Source organism: Ascoidea rubescens (assembly GCF_001661345.1).
Source record: "Ascoidea rubescens DSM 1968 unplaced genomic scaffold ASCRUscaffold_11, whole genome shotgun sequence".
NCBI classification, from domain to species: Eukaryota; Fungi; Ascomycota; class Saccharomycetes; order Ascoideales; family Ascoideaceae; genus Ascoidea; species Ascoidea rubescens.
The window spans coordinates 49,746-64,436 of NW_017962923.1; the positions used below are offsets into that span (position 1 = coordinate 49,746).

The following is a 14,691-nucleotide window of genomic DNA, read 5'->3' on the forward strand; positions in this document are numbered from 1 at the left end:
AAAGCAGTTGCAGCTAAATTTAAACTCTAAATCTTGTGAAACTTTTCTTGAAAAAGTTCACTTTCTAAAAACTTTTTAAAGCTTTCTCTGAAACAATCAGCAGCATATATAAAATCACTTAGTTCTGTATAGATTTGAGCTGAAAATCTTGCCCAAATTTTCTCATTATGATAGACAATTGGAATAAAAACTCCTTTTTCAGCACTCAATTTTGAAAGAAAATGAAGATGAAAAAACTGATAGCATTCTGAGTCCCATCTAATTGGATATAACTTATCATAAAATGGAACTTCAACATTTACCATAGCTGTTGTCAAAGTATTTTTGCTATTCTCTAAATATTGGGTATTCCACCTTTGAGCTATTGTCTTTCCAACTATTGCTGCCAAATTATAATTATAATCAAGAATATTATCCAAACCACCACAGCATTCGTTAATAAACCTAATTGCACTAACAACGCTTGTATAAGCAGCATAATTCAGACTTCCAACGAACACAAACCTATCGTAATATCTAGTCTTTTCTAGTGGTTCCACCAATATTTCATCATCATCAAGATAGCTATGTGAGACAGGAAACGTGTGTATTTTTTTATGATGCTTAGGATCAACATATAAAAATGCAGCAGGCCTTGGTGTAAAAAACCATTTATGAAGATTGGAAGTAAAAAAATCGGGCTTCAATTCTGATAAGGAAAATTTCACCAAACCAATTGAATGGGCACCATCTACTAAGCTAAGACAGTTGTATTTTTTACACAAATCCACCAATTCTTTGAAAGGTAGACGAGCAGCTGGCATGGAGGAAACTGTATCAAATAAACTTAATTTAATATTTTCATTTTGTAACTTTTTTTCAAACATCTCAATTATTTCGATATCATCAAGAGGGTAGTTGAGAATCATAGTTATTGGGACAATTCCGACTCTATTTTCTAAAAACTTGACGGTATTGAAACAAGCACCATAAATGGTTGATAATATTAATATTTTATCTCCTTTTTTGAATGGGAAACTTCTCAAAACAACATTAACAGCAGTTGTAGCATTAGTTACTAAAGCAAGATTTTCTTTTGGAGAGTCCAACACCTTTGAAAGTTCTGTCAATGATTCCGAATAACAATCTTTAAAATTGTATAAAATATATTTGTCCGGATACCTGTTATCTCTTTTGAGATTTTTTTGATATGATTCGAAAACAGGATCAGGAGTAAGTCCAAAAGAGCCATGATTGACTGGAGTTACATCAGAATCTAGATTCGTGAAGTATTTTTGTCGAAACTCTTTCCCAAATGGAACCACTTGTGGCATTTTGTTCGAAGGAAGTGAATATCGATGAATTATGTTGCCCTGAAAAAAACAGTCAAAAGTGCAAGGTTTTGTAGCTTTGATCTAAAAGATCATTTATAAAAAGACCCAGAAGTTCAAATGAATTTGATACAGGTTGGACAGAGTGATTCAATAGTATATCACCAATAGCATAGGAATGGCTGTAAACCAAAATAGAAGTTTAAGCTCTTTGATTTAACTGCCAAAGAAACCTCCCGGATTGGACGAGTTTTTGGTTTGGGTTTTCCAAACAAAAAGGAAAAAAAAAGGAAAACCTGCGATATCTTTCTTCGAAATATAGAATCAACCCAATATTGTTGCAATACAAATTAGACATTGTTTATTCAAGAAGCTTTTGCTGGCAATAAACAGTAAATTGGGCGATTCAACAGAGAGCGAAGCCTATTATCGAGACTGGTCTTTCTGTCTGACAACATCTTCAAAACTTCATTGCAGTTTTAATTTGTGTCTAATACAACAGAGTGAATGGTCTATGTAGCATCCATGCTTCATCCTCAGATGTTCAAAAGGTTCATCTTCCCTATTTATAGGCGAAATATTTCAAACAGGCTACTTCATTCTTCATCTGCTCAAAGAATCAATCTTTTGCTGCCTTTTGACTTGTTAGAAGATCAAAACGAAAAAGATGAAAAATCAGACCAAAGTAAAGAAAACACTGAAAATAAAAACTCAACTGAATCTCAATTTAAAAATCTTGCATTCAAATGTCTTGAAACTGTGGGTATAACCTTTTCTTCACTAGCTATTTTAGCATTTGGTGGGTATTCCTATCATAAAATATACCAACATCATGTTATTTCGCAAATGAACTCTGCCTTTGATGAAGGTTTTGACACATTCGAGTCAATATTTCATTCAAAAAACGACAATTATTTGTTTAATAGGTCCATATCACCTGAAGAAGATTCTACAGACTGGGTGGCAAGGCCTGAGCAAAATTCTATAGATAACATTATTACCGGAAAAATAAAAGGAAGATACTATCTCATACTAGGCGAGAAAGGCACTGGAAAGACATCTATTCTATTGGAAGCAATTAAACATCAACAAGGGAAAAATGTAATAGCATTGGACGCACATGCTGATCCTGAGATATTTCGTTTGAGGCTAGGTAAAGCTTTGAAATTTTCGTTTTATGAGGACTATATCGGTTCATTGTTTTCTATAAGAGGACCAAGAGAAACTACTGCTTTATTAGACATTGAGAGAGCATTTACTAAATTGGAAGAAGTGGCAATTGAAAGAGTTCATCGGTTAAAAAATTCAGATTCCCCCTTAATCATCATAATCAATAATTGCCATTTGATAAGAGAAGACGAAACTGGTTTAGATTTAGTTGAATTGCTTCAGCAAAAGGCCGAATCTTTAAGTGGTTCTGGATTAGTAACAATGATTTTTAATTCAGATGATTATTGGTTTTACGAAAGGCTCAAAATTTTGGCTACTAGGTTGGATGTAATCAATATTAAAGATTTCAATAAACTGGACGCCATAAATGCTATCCAAGTCTTGAGAAAAAAGAATAAGAATGAGGACTTGAGTGTTATTGAAGCGTCTAAAATTTACAATCTAATAGGAGGGAGAATTCAACATTTGGCAAAAGTTTGTAAGAATGACGATATGATAAAAACTGCAAATGAATTAATCGATGCTGAGAAAACATGGCTATTAAATAAGTGTGGATTAATTGGAATGGGTATGGATGATGATGTCATGCAAAGTGGAAAATTTTCCAATTCTGCAATGTTGCTAGTTAAGGAATTTGTTGAGATGGATAAAGAATTTTTTAATCATTATAATTCTTTGGATAAGAATATTTCTCCGAATATTCAAGATAACAGTTATCGTTTACCAAGTTTACCTCTATGGAGAGCAAGACAAGTAATGACCAGACCCGATTTGATTAGGGATTATGATGCTTTGAATATATTCACCATCGATAAAGATGCAAGAGTTAGACCAGATTCAATTCCAATGTTGAGAGCATTTCATGAAATATACAATCAATCAGGTTTCTTAAATCTTTTAAATGAAAATTGTGAAAGAGTTTCAGCCATTGAATCATTAGGTAGAACAAGAGAATTAGTTGCCAAGGATCTAATTCTAGGTGCGAATTACAAAATAGATGATAACAAAAGAATTTTCATTGAGAACTACAATAGTGAAGATGATATTGAAAATATTCCAATGCAAAGTATAGGAAGTGGTAGTTATAAGGAATATTGGAAACTGCGATAAGTCATTATGAATATTTTTTTTCTAAAATTTTTTTACTTCTCTCTTGGTTTCTTCTTTGAAGTTTTCTTTTAGAGAATTTTTGGATGAATTGATGACATTGTTACTACATATGTTTGGATCATACAGAACTAACCTTGCAACAATGTCTTTCCTGCTTTTGATCATTTCACTTTATTGACTAAATTGCTTTTCCTAAAAACTTTCAGCTTTTTTTGTGTCACGTTTTGGGTTTAAAAATCATCGAATCTGATAAAATGCATAAGAGAGTTTTTTTTCTTTGAACTGAATTTTTATCTGTTAGTCGGAAATTTCAGTTGGGGTAAACAGAAATACTTTTTACCAAAATCCAAATTTAATTCAAAAATCAAATTCGCTCTTAAAAAGCACTCTCGGCTCATTTCTAATAGTGTAATGATCTACTTACTTTGTCATTGATCTTTGCTTTTAATGGGATTTTTTTTTCGGTAAAAGTATCTTTTATTAAATAATATTCATTAATTATATACTTTAAACACATAACTTAGCAAAGTTGCGATACCAAAGAAAGCACATATAGCCGTAGGTCCAAATTTATCATAATAATCAACAGCCCTTTTTTTTCTAATATTTTTCACTCTCCAAACAAAGATGTAAGATGAGTAAATGATCACAAAAATTGCACATAAAAAAAACCCAATTGAGGCAGTAATTGCACTAATATTAGAGCTATATGTCAACAATGAAGTTGCAATTCCTCCGAGAATCATCAGAATTGATAACCACGTTAGGTAGGTTCTCTCAGTAGCAAAATATACTTTTGGTTCAACTCTGACAGGCACACAAATTTCTTTACCTGGAGGAGCAACAAATTTAGTTTCAAATACTGTACCCAAGGGAACATTAAAAACCCTATCGTCGTTGAAATAATGATAAAGAAAATCAGTCAACTTTCTAGCAAAATTTTTAGAGTCATTGGTCTGTATTTCATTAGAAGAACCCAATAAGGGAGTATTTTCATTATGTTCTAATGACAAATCATTCCTTCTATTCGTTGAAAAATTATTTGATTGAATAGAATTATATGCACCCTCCTGTCCAATGTTATGACCCATTAACTCTTCTTCATCCAACGAGTTGCCAACGTTATTAATAGTGTTTATATTTGAGCCAGGAATACGGTTACTTATAGGTGTAGTGTAATTAGTAGCGTTAACCTGATAGCCATCTTCATTATTGTTTGACCTAGAAATTTCAACTGATTTACTTGCATTATTAATTTTAGGTTTTCTGATATCGACATCCATTTGTGGTAACCAAAAAGGAATTAAACTGACATTCTCTGGGAGCAAAGATGCAACACCATGAATAAATTTTGAAAATTTGGGAACTGCTTCTACTAAATGGCTAGCAACCAAATCTCTAACCCATTGAGGGGGCTCTTGACCGAGCTGTGTTTGTAATTTAACTTCAAGAACAGCATAAGGAAATCTAACAATGTCCTTCTCTGGTAATTGATTAAAAGGCCAGTCAACACCAATATCCATTCTTCTCCAATTTCCTTTTGTTCTGTTTAACCCATCAAAATTATCTTCTCTAATCATTGATAATTCTGTGTCTAGAGAAATCCTAACTCTCGCATCACCAGGAAGCTGAAATGCTGTTCTGTTATAAAAACTTCTGACTACAGGTCTTAAATTACTTTTTAAAATTGTATATTGAATCTCAGTTGCTAAAGCTTCCAAATTTTCAATTTCTTTAATGGATTTTTTTTTATCTTTCCTCATTTTGTCAAATACTTGATGGACAGTATACTTGCCTTTAATAAAATCATTAATATGCTTTTCCTTTAATGGGAATCTTGCTTTAACTGATTTTTCTCCAGTCCAATCCTCTCTATGTGTTTTTCGTTCAACAAAAATGGTATCAGAATCCATGGAACCATACCAACGTAATCTGTGTGCTTCCGCACCTTCATCTTTTCTTAATCTACCATAATATAAATCTAAATTTTTATTATCGAAATAAACAGATGTTATAGCAGAATCTTCTTTTTCAAAATCCTTATTTGAGTTAAAAACCAAAACAGGTAAATGTTTTAAAATAATTAGTTTCAACTCAGTTATGTTGTCAGGATGAACCCAGTACTTTGTAGTTTGCCTTACAAAATTTTGCTGAGAACCGCCTGCAGATGAATCACCTTTAACTGGATTACCTCTAGTTCTTACCAAGTCATACAATTCAGATAATTTGACAACTAAAATATCGTAATTATCTTTAAAAAATGGCTTGGAATTTAATCTGACCTGAAATATTGGTTTAAGGATGAATTTAAGATCATTTTCAGATAGATTTCTACTGGTAACTTTGTCATGCTTTTTGATTATTTTTTGAAAGCCTGTGTAATTCAATCTTGTAAATTTGGCTAGGTCATGAACATCGGCAATGATGTCTGATAATTCTTCTTCGCAGTCCTCAAAATCTTGTTCAGTTGCATTATTTAAATCATTCACTAGATTATTGACAACCGTTCCAGCGTCTTTCATTCTTCTAAGAATTTCGCCATTTTTTAATTTTGTAAAATTATAAACTTTGTCTAACTCTGACTCTAGAGAGGTTAAGAATTTCTCTTCCAATTCGTTGGACCATGAATCGTTGTTATTTACTAGACCCTTTTTCAATTGGTGTTTCAAGTCATCGTAGGAAATATAATAAAAACTATAATCTCTAATCAATGAACTTCTGAGATGTTCTCCAAACTTCATTTTCAATAGTTGGACAGCAATAAGGTAGCCTTGATAAAAGATAGTAAAAACCAAAGGCTAATGAAAAAATAGCTTCGAAGCTGCCAAAATCAAGAACAGTTGCGATGCAGCAAATGGGAAATTACTTGCTATTTATTATTTGGGGTTTTGTCTGGGAAGCAGCAGCTTCGAAAATGGACGCTACCCACGTGGAAGACGGCAAAAGCTAAAAAAGCAGCATTTCTGCTGCTTTTGGCCGAAATCACCTGAACCAAAATAATGTTGTTTCATCGAAAGTTTCGCATCTGCAATGAACCACATGAAGGGACTCAGCGTTGGATTTTCACACCTCAATTTATCCGGGGCAGTCCTGGACCTGAGATGTGTCTGGCACGTGTAGAGGTACCATACTGATAGAATCTTCCAGCCTGCAGTCCGTGCCTGAACCAGCCACAGCATAAAGCAGACAGCGTGCCACTACGCGGTCAATAAATAAGAAATTTCTAACACTAATTTTATTATAGTCTATTGCTCTTTGGTCAAAATGAGAGCATCCAAAAAACGCCAGCACAGTTTATATAATCGAAATTGATAGTCCAAACAGATATAAAAAATATAAAAGTACGATTATTTATTGTTATTTCCACAAACTTAGACTGTTTGTTGTAAGATTTTTAAAGTATTCCTCACCAATCACATTTGGAAGTTTTAGGGTGGCTCAGACCAATATTATATATATTGATTGCTATTAAAAACTTGATATCTTCTACCTCGACTTTTGGCTTCAGAAACCTCTCTAAATTGAAATGCTAAATTAGCTTGAGCTCTCAATATATCTAAATATTGTTTTGATTCCATCATGATCGTCTTATAGTTGAATTTTAAAGTGGATAGTTCTTTATCTAAAAACTGGAAATCTGGTTCAAGTCGATTTAGTTTTTTTCTAGTTTCAAACAAAACCTCTTTTATCTCATAAAAGTTCTTAAAGCTTTCCCAGTTTTTTATTGAGTTTAATTTATTTGTAACTTTCTTAGTGCTCAAATCAAACATTTTTTGTCTGTACTCTATTTTTCTAAGTTTATATATATCCAAAATTTTATTGTTATCTTCAGAATAGTTCGATAGCTTCTTTTCAATTTTTTCTTCCATTAAAAATCCTGGATTATAACTCAAAACTTCAATAAACCTTTGATCCCATTCATTAGTTAAAACAGCAGCTAATTCTTCGAATATCTGAATTGTCTTAAATTTCGCGTTGTTAAATTGAGTAATAATATCTCCAAGGTATTTTTCAGAAATCATTTGATTGGTATTGTTAATTTTTTGCTCCACCCCATTTCTTGCTTTACTAAATTTTTCTCTTACTTGTTCTCTTGTGACTTTCTGAATTATTTTTCCATCTTGATTAAAGGTCAAATTACTATATTTGCCAAATTTAGATTTCAATCTTTTAAAGCTGTTTGATTCGGAAATATCTTTACCAATCAACACCTTACTTAATATATGTTGAGATCTTGGAAGTTCTGGTTCTAAAATTGCCTCTTGATGCAAAGATTTGTTAAATCCAATATCCTCCATATAATTTAACATTTCAATGATTTTTAAATCTTCATTCATCCAAGAAAAAACACTTTCATAAAACTCGATCGGCATGTTGGATACATTCATTTCAACTCTCTCTTTATTCATTTTAGTATCGACAAATCTGTTTTCATCACCCATTTTCTTATAATCATTTTGTTTTTCAATTCCATCTTCAGTTGTCTCAATCTCGCAAAAGTCACTATCATCATGAAAATCATTCGGCAATGGACACATAAAATTCAAAACCTGGTGTTTTTGCTGCTGCAATGTTGGAAAGTCAAGTTTTGTTTCCAGATTAACAGTTGTAATCTTATTTTTAATGCTGTCATAAAAATCATCTAAATTAATATCCAATTTTTCATTATTTTTCAAATACAATATGGTGGAGTTAATGTTATAAATTAAATAATTAATTTCTCTATAACAAGAATTGACAAAATAATTTAAATCTCGAAGTTCATTTTGTAATTTCGGTTTTAAAATGTTTTCCAAAAATTGAATTTGATAACTATTAACTTCATTATTAAAATCCTCCAATACAACTTCACAAGTTTCAGCGACAACTGTCTTCCAATGAGAAACTTCTTGCGATAATTTGGAAGCAGGATTAATAGTAAGAGTCAAAGAATCAATAGAAGATTGAGAAATTAATGACAGATCTGAATTAATTGTTTGATAAGAATTGCTATTAATTGAGGTTGGTATCGAAGAGATTTGTTCATCATCTGAAATTGTCGAGTAAATCGTTTTCCTAATTGTTGAAGTAATAACATCAGTATAGTCATCATAACTAACATCATGGATGTTAATATAATGACTATCATTACTAGTATCAGTATCAGATTCATTATCCGACTCAGGATCAGATGAATATATTGAAAAGGAATCATTTGCAACAAATACTGTAATATCAGGCTGATATCTTGATTGGAAAATATTCTGATAATCAAGAAATTGATGATAGTAATTTTGAAACCTTGAAGTGTTATACTGAAAACTAATTTGCATCAACTTATAAACCTGGAAAAAAGAAAAAATAATAAACTGATAAAACTGGGAAACCACTGGCAGCAAATAGGGATGGATGATCAAATAGTAATTTTTCATATAATCATAAATTGAATCTAGCTTAGTGTAGTAATAAAAATAAACTAATCTTGGATATATGTAAGCATTGAAATTACTTCTAAAGTGATAGGTTAAAAATTGGAAAACAATTAAAAAATATTTATGTAAAACATTTTTTAAAAACTTTAAATCTTTGATGAGCTTTGGAAGAATGAAATTTTGACAAAGATTCTTACACAATATGGTGTAGTTTCTTATAAAAGGCAAAAATGTTGTATAAATAAATTCCTGAATAAAATCAAAAGACTTTAAAATAAATTTCACTGAGTTTGTTTTCAATATAATACAATAGGGTTTTATCGAATGAAATAACTTAACTGATTTAGATGTTATAAAATCCAAACAAGGTTGAATTCTATCAGAAATCTGTTTCTGTTTGACCAATAATTTTTGTAGATTTTGTTTTTTAATTGGACTTAAACAATAGTTGTTTATAAAGTTCATTGATTTGGTTATTGATTTAGAATTTCCCAATTTTGACAGAAATTCATCCAAATAACTATTTATATTTTCATAACTGTAGTGTAATGATTTACAAGTTAAATCATTTGTTGAAAAAGAAGAGGAAGCAGGTGAAAATGAGTAGTTCAAAGGACATTTGTAAATGCATAGATAGAATAGGTAAATGATATATATGTTTATAAGAATAAATTTTAGTTTTGATAGTATTCTTGAAGACATGATATCAATGTTTCAGTAGAGGGCAAAAATAGCTACAAAAGGAACAAAAGCTTCATTCTTAATATCAGCGCATCAAGTTACCCGCACATTAATTTATTATATCTATTTTCCAAATACAAAAAAAAAAGACTTCTAGAGTGGTGGATAAAAAACAGGAAACCAAAAATTAAAAAGCATTTAAGAAATGAGGTACTGGGCTGTGAGCACCAGCTTGAAAGAGCAGATGTCCTATTGAAAAATGTATGCAATTAGGTTTTCAAACCGATGGTCAATTCCTCTCATCTTCATCGTCATCAGGCTCAAAATGTTTAAAAGGCACCACCTCGTTGTGATAGTGTTTTTTCCTCATTTCTTCAAATCTCTTGCGCTTTGCTTGTTCTGGAGTTAGTCCAGCGTATGGGTCGGTATCACTGTCGCATCTGATCAATGTGCCACCATTCAATGACTCCATTTTAATAGGATTAGAATCGACCTCAGGTTCACCTAACGAAAAGTTAGATATATCATCAACGGTTGCTTCATTTTCACTAAAAACGCCATCATCAGTGATGCTATCAGTTTCATTGTCAGTTCGATAATAATCATTACTTGGGTCCACAGCACCTTGGTATGGTGTCTTTGGTTCATCGATTTTGGTAAATGTCATTGACGCTTTGATTTTATCATTTTCTTCTAAGTTTTTTTGATTGAATTGTACTTTTTCCAAACTATCGTCGTCTTGCAATGCTTTTTGCTTTTTCAATAAAATCTGCTTACGGATTTTATTACCTTCACTCTGCTTATCGTTTAGCAGTGCATTTTTTTTGGTGTTTTCTAACACTATTTGCCTGTTGTAATTAGATAATATGTTTTCCTTGTACAAATCTGGAGCATTTCTCAAAATACTCCTTGGTTGTTTCTCTGACATGCTTGTGTGTTGAAGATTGACTCGTCTGTTGAGTGTTTAACAGGACGAGCAGTGGGTTGCTTTTCAATCGACAATATAAAAGATCAACGCTTCCGTCCGGGTAACAGCCTGCTGTCGATATTCATACAACTGTAGTTTTATGGGTGTATGATTTTCAGGTCTCACTGTTTTTTTCTGTCTTCAACTTAAACCGCCACCAGCAAATAATCTGTTTACTCTAAAGCAGGATTTTGTATCACTATATCCAATTGTCTTCTTCTAGAAACTATTCATCATGGTATGTTGTCGGGCTCATCATTTTGAGTCTTGTTTTTATTGTTCCTTAAGAAATACACTGATTGGTTGACATATTGATTTTAATGTGAATCACAAGGCTAACTAAAATTGACTGATGTCGGCTTGTAATTTACAATAGTTTAGAAATAATTATGATAGTGACACTGTCACATTTTCACCAACAGGGCGTTTGTTCCAGGTCGAATATGCCCTAGAGGCCATTAAACAAGGTAGTGCATCAATTGGTTTAAGATCAGACACCCATGCTGTTTTGGTTGCTCTAAAGCGAAATGCTGAAGATTTAGGTTCATATCATAAGAAAATTATAAAAATTGATAACCATATTGCTATAGCCTTATCTGGATTGGCCCCTGATGCAAGGGTTTTATCAAATTATTTAAGAAATAAGGCAATGGAAGAAAAATTGGTGTATAATAGACCAATACCAATCCAGTTGGCTGTGAATTTATTGGCTGACAAAGCTCAACAAAATACTCAGAGCTATGGCTCAAGACCATACGGTGTCGGGTTGTTGGTTGTTGGATATGACGGTTCTGGTCCTCATTTGTTTGAATTTCAACCAAGCGGCCAGGTTTTAGAATTTTATGCAAATGCAATTGGAGCCAGATCTCAAGGTGCTAGAACTTATTTGGAGAGAAACTTTTCTAGTTTCAAATCTACTACGGAAAGAGAATTGATTGCAAAAGGGGTTGAAGCTTTGAGACAAACCCTAAAAGACACTGAGTTGACATCGTCAAACACAAGTATCGCAATTGTTGGGAAGTCTGGTTTGAAAATCTTTGAAAACGAAGATGTTGAGCCCTTCTTAAAACAAGAAACTGCTCTGGATCTGGCTGGCATCGATGAAAATAGCAATTCAACTGATATTGAAGAAAGAAATCCTGTTGAACAAACACAAGTAAATGATACAAACGTTGAAACGATGGATACTGATTAATATACAAATTGGTAAAAGAAATATAAGCATTGATTGTCTTGACTATGATTTCGAAACTATTGTCTGTTTGAATTCTTTGGTTTTTCGCGGATTGAAGTGTTTTATATATATTGTATCCCAGTATCTCAAGCAAAATAACAAATTTGTGCATTTAAACAGATAGTGTCTTTTGTCCATTCTGGAAGTACAGCTTAATATTCAACCGTGGAACCGCTGTAGAAGCACGTGCGATTTGAGTTGACGAAGTAAGTAACTAAATCTGGTTTCAGTGATGCTGTTTCTACCGCCATCATCAATCAATCATCACCACAAATATTGCTATGGCCAAAGTCAATCCATTAACAAAAATAATCAGTTTATCTTCTATTCTTGCTGTGGGCTTTCTTTTTATTGTGTTAGCAGGAGCCATCTTTGGAAACTGGCTACCTATCATAATAGGCGCTATATTTGCCCTTTCACACATCCCATTGATTGTTTGCAAGTCGTTGAATAGCAATGGCTACATTGACGATTTAAGTGAATCCTCCACATATATTATTGATTTCGGTAGATGGTTGTCAAGTTTTTTATTAATAAGTGGCTTTGCTTTGTCAATATTATTAAGCCATTGTCATATCATTACCTTTTCATCCATGGTACTAACAATAATAGGTGGTTTGTTGATATACGGAACTGTGGTTTACTTTACTTCTTTTTTTGATTCTAATCAGAGCGATGAATTTGAAATTTAAGTGTGGAAGTTGAAAAAAAACTTTATTCAAAGAGGCTTTTTGTAATTGGGTATTTTATGAGGAACAAGAGAAATATTTCAATTTTTCTTTCTTGGTTTTTTTTGCAACAATAGTTATTTTTTTTTTGACTTTATATATTTATATAAAGACTTTCTTTTAAGGCAATGTAAGAAATAGTCCAACACAAACACTCAATAGTTTTGGTAACAACACATACAAACCCTCTAAAAAAGTGATCCTAAAAATCAAAAGTTCTAAAATCAAACTGAGAGTTTATAGCGCTGCGATTAAAAAAAACAATTTGGACTGCTGCCAACATTTGCGTTTCTCAAAGAGCTTTCCCCAGAAAGCCATGTGAAACTGTCTTGAAAAACAGATAAACGTTTTTGAGTAAAGTGCAAGCGTGTTTCCATGGCTCTTTCCACGCTGTTAAAAGACTCTTTGTGTTGCTCATACCATCAAGAGCCTAGCTTGAGCACATTGCCATTTCTTGCTTTTAATACTTCTATTGTCCGATGGATTTAAATAGGCATTTTCCTAACTCTCTGATTTTTTTTCTACCAAAATTCGATTTGTTTCGTCGAAAGTGTGTCAAATATGGAATCACAACTTTTGATTTGTTACTTCAAAGCTCATCCAAAATTAATAAACACACTAATTTGGCCATTGAAATAGAGTATCTAAACAGAATTAAATATATTTTATCTCATGAAATTAAAAAAGAGAAAAAAAAACATCCACAAACTGTTACTGTGTTTGATTTAGCATTTAACACTCTGCCTCCTTCATTTCCAACATATTTTTCTACTGGGGACAAAAAAATAGACAGCTTATTAGGAGGAGGTTTGAGACTAGGTTATGTTCATGAGTTGTATGGAGAAGCAGGGAGTGGTAAATCCAATTTTCTATTTCAAATTGCAATTTATTGTCAACTTTACCGCAAATATGGTGGATTATCTGAAAACAATAACCCAAACTTGATGAAATGTTTATACGTCTCAACTGAACCGATAACCACAATGACAAGCAGATTAATTCAAATTCGCAACCAATTAGCAAGAGAATATCTATATTTAAGAGCACTTGAACTGCCAGATTTAAAAAATATTTATATTTATGAATTAAAAACTGTTTCGCGTCAAATTAGGTTTATAACAGTGGAATTAGAAGAACTTATTAAAAATAATAAATTAATAAAAGTTATAATTATTGATAGTATTTGCAATAACATGAGAACTTATTTTCAGTATCAAAAAACGTTTAGACTTTTTTTAAAAAGAACTTTTTTATTTTGGCTAATGATGAAAACTATAAAGCAAATTGCTACAAAATATAATGTTTGTATTATTTTTTCCAATCAAGTGTCTGATTATTTTCCAAAAAATTATTCAAAGAATTTTCTTTCAAATTTGTCAGCATCAGGAGCATATCAATTAGGTTGGAAACATGGATGGGATGATCTAACTTGTTGTTACAGTCAAATAATGAATTCTAAGAACAATAATTTAAATCGTATTTTTCAATCCATTAATAATCAAAATTACTTTGAAAAAAATGATAAATTGTTGTTATATCTTTATACTGGATATTGGAGAAGATTGCGTTTTAAAAAAAGAACAATAAATGTGTATAGAAAGAGAAATTTACCTCTTTATTCAGATAGTTCCGAAATCAAGTTGAGGAAAATAAATAATCTCAAGTTAAGAAAGGTAATTGATAATAAGATTCCTGCATTAGATCGGCGCTTAGATCGATATATTGACATTAAAATAAGATTAACGATATCTCAAAATTGTATTTCGGTTAATGATAAAAGAAAAGGGATCCAATCGCAAATAATAAATGAAAAAATATTGTTTTTAAATGAGAGCGATAATAAGCAAAAGTATATGCTATTCGGTAAAAAATATGATGAAAATGATTTGGAGCAAAATCATCTTGGATTTTACAACTTAAATAAAGCTAGAGAAAACATGGATTTAGGATTAAGACCACGCAAACATCGATTTATTCGTATCGTTAGAAGTCCATTTGTTAGCTCATCAAAAGAAATAGAATGGGATATATCAAGAAGATGCAATGCATTATGAAATATTACAAAAAATATTATAAAAAA

At 31.7% G+C, this 14,691-nt stretch overlaps 8 protein-coding genes across 8 annotated transcripts; 4 read left to right on the top strand and 4 right to left on the bottom strand.

Annotated features, from left to right (window-relative positions):
* Positions 1 to 26: 26 nt before the first annotated feature.
* ASCRUDRAFT_81848 (PLP-dependent transferase) lies at positions 27 to 1,313 on the bottom strand (the record flags this gene model as incomplete). Its single annotated transcript, XM_020194668.1, has 2 exons — positions 27 to 204; positions 274 to 1,313. 2 exons carry the CDS (start codon positions 1,311 to 1,313, stop codon positions 27 to 29), a joined length of 1,218 nt encoding a protein of 405 aa, XP_020045821.1.
* Positions 1,314 to 1,835: 522 nt separating this feature from the next.
* Positions 1,836 to 3,590, top strand: ASCRUDRAFT_71481 (ATP-binding protein; the record flags this gene model as incomplete). Its single annotated transcript, XM_020191946.1, has 1 exon — positions 1,836 to 3,590. The coding sequence occupies one exon, from the start codon at positions 1,836 to 1,838 to the stop codon at positions 3,588 to 3,590; it is 1,755 nt and encodes a 584-aa protein (XP_020045822.1).
* A 494-nt stretch (positions 3,591 to 4,084) lies between these two features.
* On the bottom strand, positions 4,085 to 6,331 carry VTC4 (Vtc4p; the record flags this gene model as incomplete). The annotated part of the gene is made up of 2 exons (XM_020190757.1): positions 4,085 to 4,751; positions 4,812 to 6,331. 2 exons carry the CDS (start codon positions 6,329 to 6,331, stop codon positions 4,085 to 4,087), a joined length of 2,187 nt encoding a protein of 728 aa, XP_020045823.1.
* A 708-nt stretch (positions 6,332 to 7,039) lies between these two features.
* SHE10 (She10p) lies at positions 7,040 to 8,902 on the bottom strand (the record flags this gene model as incomplete). Its single annotated transcript, XM_020191947.1, has 1 exon — positions 7,040 to 8,902. The coding sequence occupies one exon, from the start codon at positions 8,900 to 8,902 to the stop codon at positions 7,040 to 7,042; it is 1,863 nt and encodes a 620-aa protein (XP_020045824.1).
* Positions 8,903 to 9,837: 935 nt separating this feature from the next.
* GLC8 (PP1-complex regulatory subunit GLC8) lies at positions 9,838 to 10,631 on the bottom strand. Its single transcript, XM_020188720.1, has one exon. It carries the CDS (start codon positions 10,608 to 10,610, stop codon positions 9,972 to 9,974), a length of 639 nt encoding a protein of 212 aa, XP_020045825.1. The 5' UTR covers positions 10,611 to 10,631; the 3' UTR covers positions 9,838 to 9,971.
* Positions 10,632 to 10,884: 253 nt separating this feature from the next.
* PRE5 (proteasome core particle subunit alpha 6) lies at positions 10,885 to 11,844 on the top strand (the record flags this gene model as incomplete). Its single annotated transcript, XM_020191948.1, has 2 exons — positions 10,885 to 10,887; positions 11,026 to 11,844. The coding sequence occupies 2 exons, from the start codon at positions 10,885 to 10,887 to the stop codon at positions 11,842 to 11,844; spliced, it is 822 nt and encodes a 273-aa protein (XP_020045826.1).
* Positions 11,845 to 12,164: 320 nt separating this feature from the next.
* Positions 12,165 to 12,575, top strand: ASCRUDRAFT_37420 (Vps55 family protein; the record flags this gene model as incomplete). Its single annotated transcript, XM_020190767.1, has 1 exon — positions 12,165 to 12,575. One exon carries the CDS (start codon positions 12,165 to 12,167, stop codon positions 12,573 to 12,575), a length of 411 nt encoding a protein of 136 aa, XP_020045827.1.
* A 1,484-nt stretch (positions 12,576 to 14,059) lies between these two features.
* Positions 14,060 to 14,665, top strand: ASCRUDRAFT_71486 (uncharacterized protein; the record flags this gene model as incomplete). The annotated part of the gene is made up of 1 exon (XM_020191949.1): positions 14,060 to 14,665. The coding sequence occupies one exon, from the start codon at positions 14,060 to 14,062 to the stop codon at positions 14,663 to 14,665; it is 606 nt and encodes a 201-aa protein (XP_020045828.1).
* Positions 14,666 to 14,691: the final 26 nt, after the last annotated feature.